At 33.7% G+C, this 16,276-nt stretch overlaps 1 protein-coding gene across 4 annotated transcripts in view; it reads left to right on the top strand.

Moving 5' to 3' along the window:
- The first annotated feature begins 5,946 nt into the window (after positions 1–5,946).
- LOC110115233 (dolichyl-diphosphooligosaccharide--protein glycosyltransferase subunit 1A) overlaps positions 5,947–16,276 on the top strand; it is a 54,175-nt gene continuing 43,845 nt past the window's right edge. The window contains exons 1-8 of one of the 4 annotated variants that reach the window (XM_028699674.1): positions 5,948–6,212; positions 6,285–6,409; positions 7,445–7,489; positions 10,558–11,186; positions 11,272–11,419; positions 11,531–11,707; positions 14,416–14,484; positions 14,594–14,683. In XM_028699674.1, the coding sequence (XP_028555507.1) occupies positions 6,386–6,409; positions 7,445–7,489; positions 10,558–11,186; positions 11,272–11,419; positions 11,531–11,707; positions 14,416–14,484; positions 14,594–14,683 (1,182 nt within the window). In that variant the 5' untranslated portion in view covers positions 5,948–6,212; positions 6,285–6,385. Of the gene's footprint in view, positions 6,225–6,284; positions 6,410–7,444; positions 7,490–10,557; positions 11,187–11,271; positions 11,420–11,530; positions 11,708–14,415; positions 14,485–14,593; positions 14,684–16,276 lie in introns of all 4 variants that reach the window. The other 3 variants (XM_020848406.2, XM_020848405.2, XM_028699675.1) reach the window with 3 other exon arrangements.

The raw sequence follows: 16,276 nt of genomic DNA, 5'->3' as shown, positions 1-16,276 counted from the left end.
CTTCAACAACTCTAAATAAATTTTATAATCATTGAAAAATTAAATTCATACCCAAATTTGATTAAATATTAATTAAATAAATTTATTAAAAATAAATATATGTAATATTAATATCAAACTTTCAAAGATTAATACATTGGTAATCCCTAACCAATGTTATGAATTTCATAATGTATGGAGTTAATTTGATATCAAAACTAAATAATCCAAGTTATGTTAATAATTAATTCATTTAAATAATCCATTAAAAATATAATTTCATATATAATTAAACTAATATAATAAATATAAATCAAATATACATAAAAACTCAAATAAATAAATAAAATTCAGATTAATAGTTCAATTTTAAAAAAAATTGAACTATTAAAATTTCAAAATTTTAGATTAATAGTTCAATCAGGGTTCGATGACAAAAAATAATCTTCTAATTCAACCCATCATCTATAATAAGCATTTTTTTGTAGGCAGGCTAAAGGAAAAAAGTTTGGAAATTTTATGATTTTTCACCCAATCTGTAACACAAGAAAATTCTTCCATTACCACCCGCACTCGCGCGACCACGCCTTCTGCCTTTCCCGGGTCGGGTCGGGTCAACCCGGTAACCTGCCGGGTCGGGTTCCGGTTCGCATTTCCGATCCGTTTACCTAACCGGGTCGGGTTAGGGTCGACCCGTTTGAACCCGGGTCAGTTCCGGGTTTGACCCGAACCCGATCCGTGACCCGAAATTGACACCCCTAGAAAGTAGGTTGGGTAGAACAAAAAAATTGGTAAGATGAAATGCCAATATTTAGGGTGAATTCGCATACGCTCTGTTTCTTTGAATGAAGAAATAAATATATTTTATGTATATTTTTTATTATGAGTGATTCATTTTACTTTTTATTCTTTGATTAATTCTTTAATTATATTATTTTTACTTGTAATTTTTAATAAAATAATCATTCATTTTTTAATATTACATTTCTTTTTATATATAATACTATATTCTTTTTTTAAAAATGCATTCATTTTTTAACATAGTAAATGCACAGTGAAATAATAAAAAAAGCATGGTGAAAGCATGGTGAAACACAATAACATGATGTGAACTAAAAAAAATTGATTAGGATACAGATTTCTAAACTATGCAATATAGCTTCACAAATTAAAGTTGAAGCTAGGCTGAACAACTGATTAATAGTTAAAGCGCATCCAAAGCACTGCAAAAGCGCATTATAAGCACAACAAATTACACATTATATTATCATTTTTTTTTAATTTTGCTTACAAATTTAGTTCATAATAAAAACACTTATAGTAACATGATATAAACTAAAAAAAAATTGATTCCTTATAGAGAGTTCAAAATATGCAATCTAATTTTGAAAATTAAAATTTATGGAAGTTAAAATCATGATTAATTGCAAAAGTGCATTGAAAGCACAACAAAAATGCATTGAAAGCGTTGCTAAAGTGCAATAAATTACACATTATATTATCATTTTTTAGATAATTTTCATCACAAATTTAACTCATAGTGAAAATACTTATAATAACATGATATGAACTTTTAAAAAAGAATTACTATAGAGAGTTACAAATATACAATCTAATTTTGAAAATTAAAGCTTATGAAAGTCAAAAGCCATGATTAGCTGCCAAAGCACAACTAAAGTGCATCAAAAGTGTATTGAAAGTGCAGCTAAAGTGTAGTGAATTACACATTAGATTATCATTTAAAAAAAAATTCTTCCAAATTTAATTCATAGTGAAAATACTTATAGTATCATGATATGAAATAAAATTTTTTTATCACTATAAAGAGTTCCAAATATGCAATCTAATTCTAAAAATTAAAGCTTGCGGAAGTCAAAATCACGATTAACAATAAAAGCATAGCTAAAATTTAGTGAATTACATATTATATTGCGATTTTTAGGATATTTTTCTTATCAATCTAATTCATAATGAAAATACTTATAGTATCATGATATGAACTAAAAAAAGTGATCACGATAGAGAGTTCCAAATATGTAATCTAATTTTGAAAATTAAAGTTGACGATTGTTGAAACCACGATTAATTGACAAAGTACAGTGATAGTGTAACAAAAGTGCAGTGAATTATATTATATTGTATCATTTTCTAGAAAAGTTTTCTTAAAAATTTAATTTCTAAATTGATTGCAGCTAAAGCACAACTAAAGTGCAGTGAAAGCACATTTAAAACATAGTGAAAGCATAGCAAAAGTGCAATAACAACTATACAGTAAAAGATCAACAAAGAACAATAAATGAATAGTAAAAATGTCGTGAAAGAGCAGTGAATGCATAGTGAAGCTTCAGTTTGTGCTATCCTAGCTCTTTAGTTACACCTTCACTATGCTTTCACTGTGCTTTGACTATGCTTTAGATGCACTTTCACTGTTTTACTAGCTTAAAAACTTACTAGCATGAATGAAGTAATATATAATGTAAGAATGTTACTTACATGAACTAAAGTAATACATAGTGTAACAACATTACTAGAATGAATTGAAGTAAAAAAAAAAACAAATTTTATAACAATGAATTTAATACAAATATTGAGTTTAATACAAAGTTATTTTTAATTTAATAAATAATAATTAGTCATTATAATTAAAAATTATTACAATTACATCTCTAAAGAAATGACATCCATCATTATTCTGGTGTACTAGCTCAGGCCCCAACTGTCTGGTTACTACCCCGATTATGAATTCCTCATTAAAGTATTCAGGCATGCTGGAGAAGTTTATCTGTGTTGAAGGATCATCCATTTCTGTTTATTTTTTTTCCTTTACGGTAGGCTTCTTTGTTGAAAAAATTAAGCTTAGGAAAATATATATTGTTTCATAATATATAATGAAAAAAAAAGTCATGATGTTAAATCTTACTCTTAAGTTTTTTCTTGTTTTCCTAGTGGCCATTCAGTCTTGCATTAGAGATGCCTTTAGGCCTATACTTTAGTGAATCTTTCAATTTTACTCTGCTACTCTATGTATTTCTAACAAACTTATGATTTTTTATCTTGACATCAAGAATTAAGTCTATATTTTTAGCCTTATCCTTCATTGCAGCCAACATTTACTACTCAGCCTCTGTATTCCCTTGCGTTTGTGTGTTAATTTGATATGCAAATCTGTTGAGATGATTTTTGAATAAGAACCTACTACCAGCTTCATAAATATTCTTTCATTTACTTGTGCCCATGTGACCTGAATATATATATTTTGAGCTCATGCTAACCATCACAACTTTGAAACTTCTTAGGGATTTCCACAATATTCAACTGCCTCAAAACTATCATGCAGCGAGAACACAACAAACTCATTGTCTCAAACTTCTTACAAGTGCATTGAATGTTACATTTTGTTGCATCAAAATTAATAACCTAAGGGGTAGTCTGGTCCTTTTTCTCTCTATAATTGACTAAAAATGTTGAAGAATCACTTGAGACAAAGTCTATACTCATTCCACCCACATCACATAAAAATTTTTCTTTAAAAAATGAATATAGTTTTCTTGAGTAAAATCAACCAGCTTGCTTTAAAATTAAGCTGCTTTTTATTACAGGTATTATTTTGGACTGGATGTATTTATAGTCCTCATCCTATTCATCCTAGTGCCAAGTCATTATCGCCCTTCTTTAATCATAGAAAATAATCAGTTATTGAACTTGTAGGCTTCGAAATGCCATGACACATATTATTAGTATACTCGTTACACTTGTGGATAGAATGCCCATGTTAAAATAATCCTTATTAAATGTTGTTGACCAGTTATTCCTTATTCTGTAAAGATCTCCAACCAATCATGGTTATGGAGGTTCCCTTCCATGATCATTTTAGCCAATATTTTCTCAAACTCCTATTTAGAATCACACTTGCTCAAACACTTATAAAAGAGTCCTATGACTTTGTTATTGCTATTAAAGCACTCAACTTTTGATGGAACCTTTTAAGAGATGTGCCATTGGCATAGTCTATGATGAGTGAGGGTAATGCAACTTCTATGGCTATAGGCATTGCCTCGTCTTGATCATTAAATATTATCATTGGATGTTTATCACCCATTATTCATATAAATATTCTAAACAACTATGTAAATGATTCAATTATTTCTACTGATACAAAATTTCACTTCTAGCAAAATATTTTGCCAAGGATTATTAACATAGATAAATAATGTACAAACTAAATTATATTTATTTGACCTATAGCTAGTATCAAAAATCACCACATCTCCAAAATAGTCATAATCTATCCTACCCATACCATCAACAATAAAAAATAAAAATATATCAAATTCATCAATTTAGACATCCCATGAAAACATGTTGTCATCAATTTGATAATATTTAAAGAATTGAATCAAAGAATTAGTGTCCCTAAATTTAATATTTACTTTTTTATCTTTTTGAATAAAATTGTATGCATCCCTTTTAGAGAATCCAACATTCTGGATACCTCCAACTTCCTCTATAAGATAGGAGAATGCATCAACGGTTCTTTTCTTGGCTTCTATCATTAATTTTACAATTGAAGTTTTCTCATCATCAATATTCCAACATGTTCTGAGGTGGTGTCAGTATTCTGGCTTAGCTAATTCATGATTCTGAGATTCAATAATTTTTTTCACATTCCAGTTCCCAACTTTATCAACTACAAACATAACCAAAGATAAATAAGTCATTTGGGTCTTTAATTTTTGATATTTTGTTTGGGAATTCAGATCAAATCTCTTCTTGAAATCAAATTTCGACCATACAAAGTCCTTGATTTTTTTCTTTTTGAAATTTTGCCAATAGTTGTGATAATCCTTGTGTATACTAAAATCAGCATTATATGCATAACTGTTGTAAGCATCGTATGCTTCTTTCTCATCTTTATACACAACCTGTAATACAAAATAAAGCACAGTGAAGGCGTTGTGAAAGCGTAGTATAAAAAGTACAGTGAAAGTGCAAAAAAAGTACAGTGAAAGCGTAGTGAAGTCCAACAAAAGCATAGTGAAAGCATAGTGAAGGCCTAATGAAGGCGCAGTAGAAAAATGCAGTAAAAGCATAGTGAAAAGCGTAACCAAAGCATAGTGAAAGGGTAATAAAATGCATTAGGAAAAGCACATCAAAAGTTTAACAAAAGCACAGTGAAAGTGCAGTGAAGGCACAATGGAAGCGCAGTGAAAATGCAATAAAAGTATAGTTAAAGCGTAGCAAGAGCACAATAACAATACACAGTAAAAGTGGAGTAGCAAATGCGTAGTGATCTTTTGTTTTTTATATGCACTTGTATGTGCTTGTACTAAGCATTAATGTGTTGCATACATATCTTTTTTTAGCATGGACATTCTATCCAAATAGCGTAGCTCATGCAAAAAATTATAAAACTTTGAAAACCCTTATAACAATTTGGGATGAAGTAGAAATTTATCGATAAGTTGAAAAATGCAACAGTTCCAGCGAAATAAATTTTCGATTCATGAATGTTTAAATATCTCCTTTCAGCCTTCACGTCTTGTGAGCATGCCAACTCCGCAAATAATGCAACATTGCTCCTTTTTTCTTTCTCAGCGGTATCAAAAGTCCTAAATATTTGAATTTGAGAGTTTTCGTGGGGTTTGACTTAAAATGAAGCGTCAATCCTAAGCCCCTTTTCCCAAAAATAAAAAAACAGTGGCGAGTCTGGTCAATCATGAGTGATATAGACATGGAGTCCGGACGGAAATAATAGTCTGGATTGTTGTATATTTACTGAGTATTTACAAATACTCAGTAAACAAGTACTCATAAAATATTCATAAAATACTTATAAAATTAATAAATACTCACAAAATAATCAATAATACTCATAATTAAATATTTATTGAATATTTTTAAATACATAATAAATACTCGTATTTAGAGCAAATATGAACGATTCTTATGATTCGTAAGTAATAATTTGTCACACTCCACTTATCAAGATTTAACAGAAGAAGTAAGAATTAGAGCTAGTCCGGACTCCGCACCAAATAATTTCCCGAAGCGAAGACGAGAATATTTTTCAGATTTTGGAGTCGTGAGTTCGAGAAATCGCTTCTTCTGTCGATCGTCAAAGCCCTAGCTCGTAATCTGGGCTGACGGAAATGCGGAAGGTGTTTGCCTGTGCTCTTTTCCTCCTCCTCGCAACATGGATGACGACTGCCAGATCCGATCTTGTAATTTCCAAGGTAGATCGACGGGTGAGTGGCTCCTTCTCTATCATTTCTCTCTTTCCCGGCTTTGATGTATATCTATTGCAGGTTTCCATTGTCTCATCGGATTGTAATATTTCAGTTAGTAAAAGGTGCACCTTGATGATTGTTCTCTGTTGAAGGAATAGTCTCAATCTGTTCGGCCATCAATGATCAAACCATTTTTGAAAAAGGTGCACCTTTATATGGGTTTAGGGGTATATCAGGATCCGTAGAGTTAGTGTTGGTCTTTTTCCTCCGAAAAAGAAATATGATTGCAAATGTTCTTAAGACGCTTAGGGACATAAATACCAATTGTCTAGTATTTTGGTATGCAGATCATTTTTTTTTTAATTTGTAAGAGAAATATATAGATTTTTATCATAAGATTGAAGTATGGCACTGCAAAACCTTGTATTTTGAATGATGGCCCCTAAAGTGGATTTTAGTGTATGTAATGGAGTGACGGCAAATACGAATAGCGTTAATTTATGGTTTCAAGCTAGAGAATTTTGATATAAGCTAATTTTCCACAAAATCACTTGCTGGAAATATTCGCTTGTTGACCCGAATTTTTGCATTGTTTTTAAAGAGCCTGATGGAGTTTAATGCCGAAGAGTTCTTGTTATTTTACATTGCATATTTTGCAGGAACAAGTGGGTTTAGTTTTTTTTTTTGGCCTCGTTAGGATTACATGTGAGTTTATGCTTTTGTTGCATGTGATGGTGAGGGATGTTGCTAGCATAGTGAGATTGAATTATATTACAATTCAAAGCTCTGAATTGTATTAGAACCAATTTGACTTATTTTCAAGCTTCAGTGCATGCTGATGCCTGGTACAAAATTGTGTGAAGGTTCTATGTAATGTCGTTAGGCACTAAGTGATATGGTTCATAAAGGGGTTTATTACTTCAACCTCCAGGACGTATTGTTGAGGGGATATTCGTTGAATTTAATTGCTAACCTTCCAGTTTCTAAGTAAGTTTGCTTTTATGGAGGTTACTATAGTTAGTATATCTTAAACAATGTCAACACCTTACAAAGAGCTTGACAAAGAAGATATTTCTTAGAGATAGTATATGCTTAAAGCATCAAATCCTACAAAAGATCTTTTGGTCTGTGTGGTTTCAAAATTAAAAGTATAGGACCTTATAGAAAATGGTTAATTTTTAAATTGCTTATGCTGTGGAATTTGCAAAAGGTTAATTATTTTAACATTCATTTTGCAGATTGATTTGACTTCTCACATTGTACGAGTGTTGTCTACTTTAAAGGTATGCTATTATTGTTCTCTCTTTTAAGCAATTCTTAATTTTTTAGGCAATTATTTAAATTCAGTCTGAGTGAAGTTTGTTTGCTACACTGCCACTAATTTAGGTGGTCAGAATGGGAAGAGCTGGTAGTGATGGGTTGATTTTAAAATCCTTATGTTGATAACTCTGAAATTCAGCAAATAATGGCTGTACAAGGGTGAACTTTTGAATGTCTTTATGAAAAAAAGATTGAAGATTTAATGAAAACAATTTTTTTTGTTCCAGTTTAATAGAGCATTCTTTCATAGCTTTTTTTTTTTTAACATAAGAACTAAGGGAACAGTTTGATGGTAAATTAGATGCCATTACAATATGGTAAATGAAGAAGTTTGCAGCCTACTCTTAAACTTTTAACCTTGACTTGTTTATTTGGTCTAGTTATGCTTTGGATTATTTGTCAACTTAAATAACCCAAGTTTGTAATTTAATAACAAAAACACTGCAACAAACTCTTATTTGACATGAATCGATTTCTTGAATATAGTTAAGTTGACATTTTTTTTTCCTTTGATCAATTTCACACAACTATATCCTATAACATTAAAAGTAAGATTTTGTTGTCTTAGTTTATGAAAATCTAGTTAATTTTGACAGTTTCATCTCTCTAACATTGTGTATTTCCTTAATGTTAGAAATAATCTTATTACGCAATTTTAAAGACTCGTGGGAAGATTTATAAAATTGGGGATGCTTCATAAGATACAACAGTAGAGAAAACCTCCTATCAAAAACTTTTGGAAAACCATGATAATTGGATGTAAGTTAGTGTGGAGGTGTCATGTTCATGTGCGTTAGGGCATAATGGTTTGCAAGCAATGCTCTAATGAACAAATTTATTCGAGTCACAGTGTTTTTGAGGGGTTTTTTTCCCTAGAACCATGAAAACTAACAAACTGATCAGGCACAACGTTGCTGGTTTAGTTTGGTTATTTACTCGAACCAAGTTATCTCCATCATCGAAACTTAGAATGAGAAAAATCTAAGTTATTTCCTTGCACTAGGTGTTGATAATCTGATTTAACCAACCAACTTATTATGATTGATATGCACACTGCTTATAACTAATTCATACATTATGTACTTGATGGAATCTAATACATGCTCAAAATAAATAGAAGATCATGTAATGTAGTGCATTAAAGTTTCTTGCTCCTATATCAAAAGGGTTGACTTGAGAGCCAACCATCCTCATCCTAAATTTATCAGTATAGTTTGGATTAGTTCCATGGCAAAATTGGTCATTTCGTCTTGCATTGTGGATAAAAATAAAATAAGGTTGTTTCTTTATTTTGAAAGGGATCGTAAGACTAGCACAATTGAAGATAAGATGGTGGAAATAAACTTAGGAGGTTTGAACATGTACAATAGAATGTAGAAGATGCAGTTATGAATGGATAGATAAAATTAAGATTGGAAGATTAGAGAGGAAAACATTATAGACGAGTGATAACATGGATATACTTTGTACAAAAAGATTTTTTGTTAGGGGCTATTTGGTTGACTGAAAAAAAGAATGCAGTATAAAAGGAATACTTTAGAGTTGTTTGGATGAATGTAAAGTAACAAGTGAATGATTTTTCTTGTTTTGTTAGAAGTAATGACTGTAAACTCCTAAATGGTGACGGTTGGTGGGCGGCGGCCGACGGCGATAGCTGGAAGCGGCGGGGCAGCGATGGGTGGGCGACGGTGGGTGTCGCTAATAGTTGGCAGGGGGCAGTGGCGGGTAGCATAGGGCGGCTGCCGGTGGTGGTCGGTGGTGGCCGACAGCGAAAACTTCACTTTACATTACATTTACTATACTTTACTTTGCATTCTTTTATATTCCAACCAAACACCAAAATTTGTAATACTTCTGCTTATGGAATACTTTACACCCTAAAGTAACTCAACCAAACAACCCTTTAATCTATGATGCACAAACACGGACACGGCGACACAGACACGACACAGACACGGGACACGGCTTTTTTTGAAAATATAGGACACGGTACGGCGCGGACACGGCAATACATGTTTTTATATATTGTATATATATTAATGTAATATCATATTAAAAATGACAAACAATAATAAATGAATGACATGATAACTTGTCTAGCTTAATAATATAAAAATTTAGTACAAATATATTAGTATAACCACAAAAATATAAGCAAAATAATCACTTACTAACAAACATCAAGCATTCAAGCTTCAACATATTAGTGATTAGCTTTAGAGGTTGTTTTTGCCTTAATATCCATCAACTTGAATTCACTACTTTAACTCTGGTTCAAACAAAAGAAAGATGTGTATTGTGCCAAAAAAGGAGAGTAGATGAAAATACCTTCACTGCCCAAAGAGAAATGAAAAATGAGGATTATTCGATGAATGGTATTAAATGCAGCGGTTGATTTGGTGTTGTTGGATATGAAATAGAAATTTAGTTTAAATCTCACCAAATATAAGAAATTATATTTTTAAAAAAATAATTTAAAATATTTAAAGATACGCGTGTCGAGACACAGCGCTGTCCAACTTTTTTTAATATTTTTTTAAATCGCGACATTTTTGGCGGTGTCCGACACGTGTCGGACGAGTGTCGTGTCGGACAACGGCTGTCCGCGAACACTGCCGCCTCTTTGAGGAGGAAGTGTCGGTGCATCATAAGCCTTATATATAGGACGAGCAACAACATGAATATATTTTGTTCAAAAAGATTTTTCTTAGATATAATTAATCACTCAAGAAACATTAAACAAGATTGAATGGAGAATGAGGATTTATAAAATCAATCCCAATTAGTCGGGATAAGGCTAATGATGGGGATAATTTTTCTCTGTTTTGGCCAAAATTAACCTAACCTGGCATTTGACTGTTAAAAATTTGCATGTATCTGTCCAACATCAGTGTGCTTATTAATAGTGGTAATGTATTAATTTTTAAAAGCTTTGTCTTTAGTTTATGTTATATATTTCCAGATGTGCATAGACATTATTCTTCAAATGCCCTTGGGTTTGCTAACAGTATTTTGTCTTTCATATTTTTAGGTTGAGAATGCTGGCCGTGTTGTTGTCTCAGAGATTCTGCTGGCAATTCCTAACATGCAGGCAAAGAACCTAGCAAATTTGAAGGCATTTTATAATGAAGGAAAAGGAAAAGGTTCTGCCATTAATCTTCCTGTTGCTGAGGTTCATCCAGAAGGCATGCCCCGAGAATTGAGCTTCTACTCTATATCATTACATGAGGGGCTGGAGAAAGGGAAAAGCTTGACTGTAAATGTTCTCAGCATATTCACCCATTCTCTGCAGCCATTCCCCGAGGAAATCAGTCAATCGGATGTTCAGCTTGTTGTTTATCAGGATAGTGCCTACTATGTTTCGCCCTATGAGGTGAAGTCCCAGTCACTTAATGTTCTGCTACCTGGTGGAAGAGTGGAATCATATACAAAACATCCCAGTGGAAAACTTGTAGATTCTGAAATTAAATATGGGCCATATGAGAAACTTCCTCCATTCTCTTACTCACCCATAGTTCTTCATTTTGAAAACAATAATCCGTTTGTGGTTGCTCAAGAATTAGTGAGGGAGATAGAGGTTTCTCACTGGGGCAGCATACAGATTACTGAACACTACAACCTTGCCCACAAAGGGGCCACTAACAAAGGCGGATTTTCTAGGTTAATCTCTTCAACTTTTTTGTTTTCTTTCTCTTTTGTGTTAAATAAAGTAAAACTAGCTGGTTTAACATGTGTTTCTTTGTAGGCTTGACTATCAATCTAGATCATATATGGGAGGGAGATCATCCCTTAGACAACTCATTGCTAGGTTGCCACCACGAGCCCATTCTATTTATTATAGAGATGACATTGGAAACATCTCAACATCACATCTCTGGGGAGACTCTAGAAAGGTAGCACGTATACTTATTATTGTCTTAATTTATTTCTACTTCAAGATCGAGCACACATTCCAAGTTTTTGCTTATATCACATGAGTTTCACTATATGTGTGTTGTATACAGACACAACTGGAAATTGAACCTAGATTTCCTATATTTGGTGGGTGGAGAACATCATTTACTATTGGCTATAGTTTACCACTGCAAGACTTTCTGTTTGTTTCTGAGGGAAACCGTTTCCTTAACATCACATTTGGCTGCCCTATGGATGAGGTTGTTATTGATGATCTCATTGTTAAGGTGAGTTACTCTTTTTTGAACTTACACTCCCTGACAGTTCATGCAAACATATTTTAGATTTTTTGGAAAGCTTCCTTTTTTATGTTCAGCATCTTCTGCATGCTGTTATATGTTCTAATATTTTAGCTCCTGCAATCTTGATTAGATTTATATTTAGTTTTCTAGTTCCAAGACTTGTAGTAATCAGAGTTCTTTAAGAGCTTTTGATTCTTTGTGTTCTTTCAAGTTCTTTTGGAGATGCTGTTCTTGCCGATCATTTATGATGCCAGCAAAATTCCTTCTAGAAATGATATTTGTGATAATTCTGTAACTGTTATTAGTTTTGTAAAGCTTATTTGTGAAATGCTAAATGGTTATCCAGTATATCTCTCTTAATGCATCCAACAAATTTTATCTTTTTGATCATTCAACTACACTGTGAGAACAGCTCTACTTTTATTGTTTTAAGGGTTTACCTTATTGACAATTTCTGTACTTCCACTTTGCTATTTCTCCTTTTCTATATGTGGGAAACATGGGTTAGTTGTTGCCAAAGGAGCTATTCTGCCCCCAGCCCCTTAAAAGAAAAAAAGCATTCTATAGTGAAATATTGATAATATTCAATTAAATAACCATCATGTTTTTAGACAATGTGAATTTGACATTCAGTTAGAAACCTTTTTGTTTTTGCATCCCGTAATTTAGAGTGCCGACTATGTTTTGCATCAGTAACTTTCTAGCATGATATAAGTATTCAATTTAACATTTTTCGCAGCCCAGATAGCTTTTAACTAGCAAAGTCCTCATGTATCTGATCTAGGGGTGCAACCGAGTCAAGCCGACTCGAGAGCCTGCTCGAACTTGACTCGGTAACGGGCTCGACGAGTCGAGCTTATCGAGCTCGCGAGTTGAGCTCGAACACAATTTCGAGCTCGAAGGCTTATCGAGCTCGAGCTCGAACAAGCCTTGGACTCGGCTCGACGGCGGAGCACGCGGTAGTAAAACCTAATACACGGAGCTAGCAAGCGGGAAATCCAAAATGACGGAGCTCTCGCAAGCGGGAAATCCAAATTGACGGAACTCTCACGTAGATCTCGACGGCGGGGCTCGAAACGGGAAGAAGACGACGTGATTTCGGGAAGACGGCGACGGCGGAGCTCGAAACGGGAAAACATCCTTCATTTTCGACTACGAATAGTAATCTCGCAGGCGACTACGGACAACGTAGACGCTGCCGCAGACAAACGCGGACGTTGTGTAAGCATCTCTATGCGAATGCGGGCGGAATGCAAACGATTTAGAAGCAGAATTGGAGCCTTTCACTTTTTGTCTTGTTTGCGAGAAGATTCGGACGACGTAGAAGCTGCCGCAGACGAACGCGAATGACGCAGGTGGAGCGTAGACGACACGACTCAGGTGGAGGGCTCGTTAACAGGCTCGAACTGCGACTCGACGAGCTCATTTTCTGTTGTCGAGTCGAGCTCGAGCTCGATGTTTGAGCTCGACCCGAGTTCGAGCTCGAGCTCAGTTTTTTGTAGTCGAGCTCGGCTCGAACACCTCTTGACTCGAGCTCGACTCGACTCGTTTGCACCCCTAATCTGATCCTCCCTATATCTCTCTTGTGATTTGTGCAGTTAGTGAATATCTTTTTTTTCGTATTTATATCTGGCAATTTTCTATGTTAGTATTTTTTTTTTCAATGCTAGTGATAGTGCAACATGGTATGCTAGATAAACTGTGCATTTTTTATTCAAATAATTTACTTTTAGTTGAGTGCCTATGGTGCTGACAATCTTGTTTATTACTCTTAAGAAATTTTATGCAATAACTTATTTACAATCATCATCTTCTAAGTTGCAGTGCCTGCACAGCAATTAGTATGACATGTTAGGGTTGAGTTGATCTCTAAGTTTTATGTTAACCTCAATCAGCAAGTTCTATTTGACATAACTAGACATTTGTTGGGATGCCAATGTTTCTACTTCATTTATTAGAAAAAATGTTCTGGCAAGGCCTTGACACGTCCCAACTAAAATTAAGTTGATGATGTGACTTCCATCTCAATTAGTGGTATAGACGTGGAATTCCAACATTGGTGTTTAAAGTTAGTTTTGGATTAAATCGGTATTTCCTTTTTGGCTAAAATATTGAATTCCCATGTCCCTTTCTCTTTCCACTGAAGCTTTTTTGTGTTTTATAAACCAGCAACTTCAATGGCCATGTTCATGGCCAGTCTTGTTCTTTAATTTCGAAAGTGCCTTCTGTCCATGATCAAAGATAATATTTGATGAGAACAACTTATGGATATTCTGTAGAACACATTCTGTGTTGAATATCAAAGACATTTGTTTTTTCATCATGAAGCATTTCCATTGTTGTAAGTGTGCACTGATCTGATTTCACAGTGCCATGCATGAACTTTTTTTTAAAGGTTTTAATAAGCCAAAATTTTCCACTTTCTCTTTAAAATGCTATTAGAAATTTTGAGTGGAGTGGCTAGATCATTTCAATTAATTATACTAATGTAGGTTCAGGTCTTATCCAAATTATATTTTGGTTCATTGATGATATCTTTCAGTTGGCTGGAATTTGGAGTTCATGTTATTATTTAGTGATCGAATTTTCATCTCAATATCCTCAAATTAAGTTAATACAGCTTTAGTATTAAAACCACTGCAAATCGAGTTGCTCCACCTGCTGAAGGGTGATGATTTATTTGCTGGCTGCAGGTTGTTTTACCTGAAGGATCCAAAGAAGTTTCTGTTTCGGTTCCATTTCACACCAAGCAATGGCATGAGGTCGTCTATAGTTTTCATTTACTGCACTCATTTGGTTCAGTGCAGTATTAATGACAAGACTTTGTTAATTATTTGTGCTTGTTTCTAAAAAATTGGATCTCTTCTGCAGACAAAATATTCGCATCTGGACATTATTGGAAGGCCAGTAGTTGCCCTGGAAAAGAACAATGTTGTTCCAGAGCATAATACCTATTTTCAGGTGTGCCCCAAATGGGTTTTATTGCCTTTTTTTCCCTTTTTTTTCTTTATATGAAAAAGAATAATATTTCATTTTTACCCGCTCTTGTTAATAAGTTGTCTTTAGGTCTACATGCATGAATAATCGTTAAGATGAAAGGGTAGGAAGCTTCTGATTAATCACTAGTGGTACATGGACTAACAATCATTGAAAAGGAATTTAAATAAGTGATTGATATCTGAGTTGATGAAAAAAGATGAGTTTTTTAAATTCAAAATATGCATTCAGTATAGTTAAATCCTTTTTAGGGCATGGCTATTGGTTTATGCAGTGTGTTACTTGTTCTTTAGTTTGATATTGATTGTGGTGATCTGCGCTTATTTTTTTTTGTGTCTATTATCACATCACTTTGCATGGTAGTGAAATTGATACGCTACGGGGGCCCACAGCTAGGCCGGGGGAGCTATTATTTATTATGTAAGGAATTAAGGGGAGCTGTTTAGGAAGGTTCCTAATCAAGAGAGAGTTGTTTAGGAAAGTTCCTAATTAAGAAAAATTATTTAGGAAGATTCCTAATAAGGGGGGATTTGTTTAGGAAATTTTCTTAATTGTGTTTATGCTATTTATTAAGTGTTTAATTGTTTAGAAAGGTTTCCTAAAATATGTTTAATTGTGGAGGAAGGCTTTCTAAATTATTTTTAATTGTTTTGGAAGATTTTTTAAATCATGTTTAATTATTTAGGAAGGTTTCCTAAATTATGTTTATTTTGATTAGGAATGTTCTATTTATTTAGAAATGTTTCTTAAATTTTGTTTATGCTGATTAGGAATGTTCTAATTGTATTATTGTGTTCTAGGGCTATTTAAGGGGAATTTGTCTATATGGTTTAGGGGGGGAATATTGCTGAGTTTATTTTCCTAGTATTTGTTGTGAGTTCTTAGCGAAATCTAGGGTTTGTGTGGGAGCTGATATACCTGAATAGTATATCAATTGTATATTGCTTTATTATTGAAGGAGAAATAAGAAAATCAACTCAACCTTTGTGTTCCTGTGTTCTTCTTCTATTTTATTTGATGTTTTGGCTTCGAAGTCGCATCAAATTGGTATCAGAGCACTTTTTTGGGACCTATGACAACAAAGAAAGTGGATGCATTGAAAGACAAAATAGAACAATTCAAATTCGGCATGGAAGAAGTTTTTAACTGTGGACAATCGGATGGAGAGCTGATTTGGAGGGATAAAAGAGATTTTAAGAAAGCTCATGAAGAAGCAATCCAAAACTCCATCGTTGGTTCCAATTGCTAACCTTAACCCGGAATCGACCAGGATTCCTGTTGCTAAATCTAAGGGAAAAGAAATTAGGCAGGAAGAGTTCTATAAGGAGAGTTTCTTTCACCAAGAACTATCTACTAGGGCCCCGATAAGGGCCGGATTAGGGATTATGGATGGGGGGACAGCAAGAAGAGAGTTTTATGGTGGAGGTGGAGTGGCCGATCACTGTGGGAGACTTTTTGGGAAAGGGGAGTGGACGACCAGAGAAGGAGAGGTACATGATGAACCATGGGGATCTGGTCATGTAAGGCAAGAAAGGTGGCATTCCTACCCTCGCTACA

This window comes from Dendrobium catenatum, unplaced genomic scaffold, assembly GCF_001605985.2.
Source record: "Dendrobium catenatum unplaced genomic scaffold, ASM160598v2 fragScaff_scaffold_1363, whole genome shotgun sequence".
Lineage (NCBI taxonomy): Eukaryota > Viridiplantae > Streptophyta > Magnoliopsida > Asparagales > Orchidaceae > Dendrobium > Dendrobium catenatum.
This window is presented reverse-complemented; position numbering and strand designations above follow the sequence as displayed.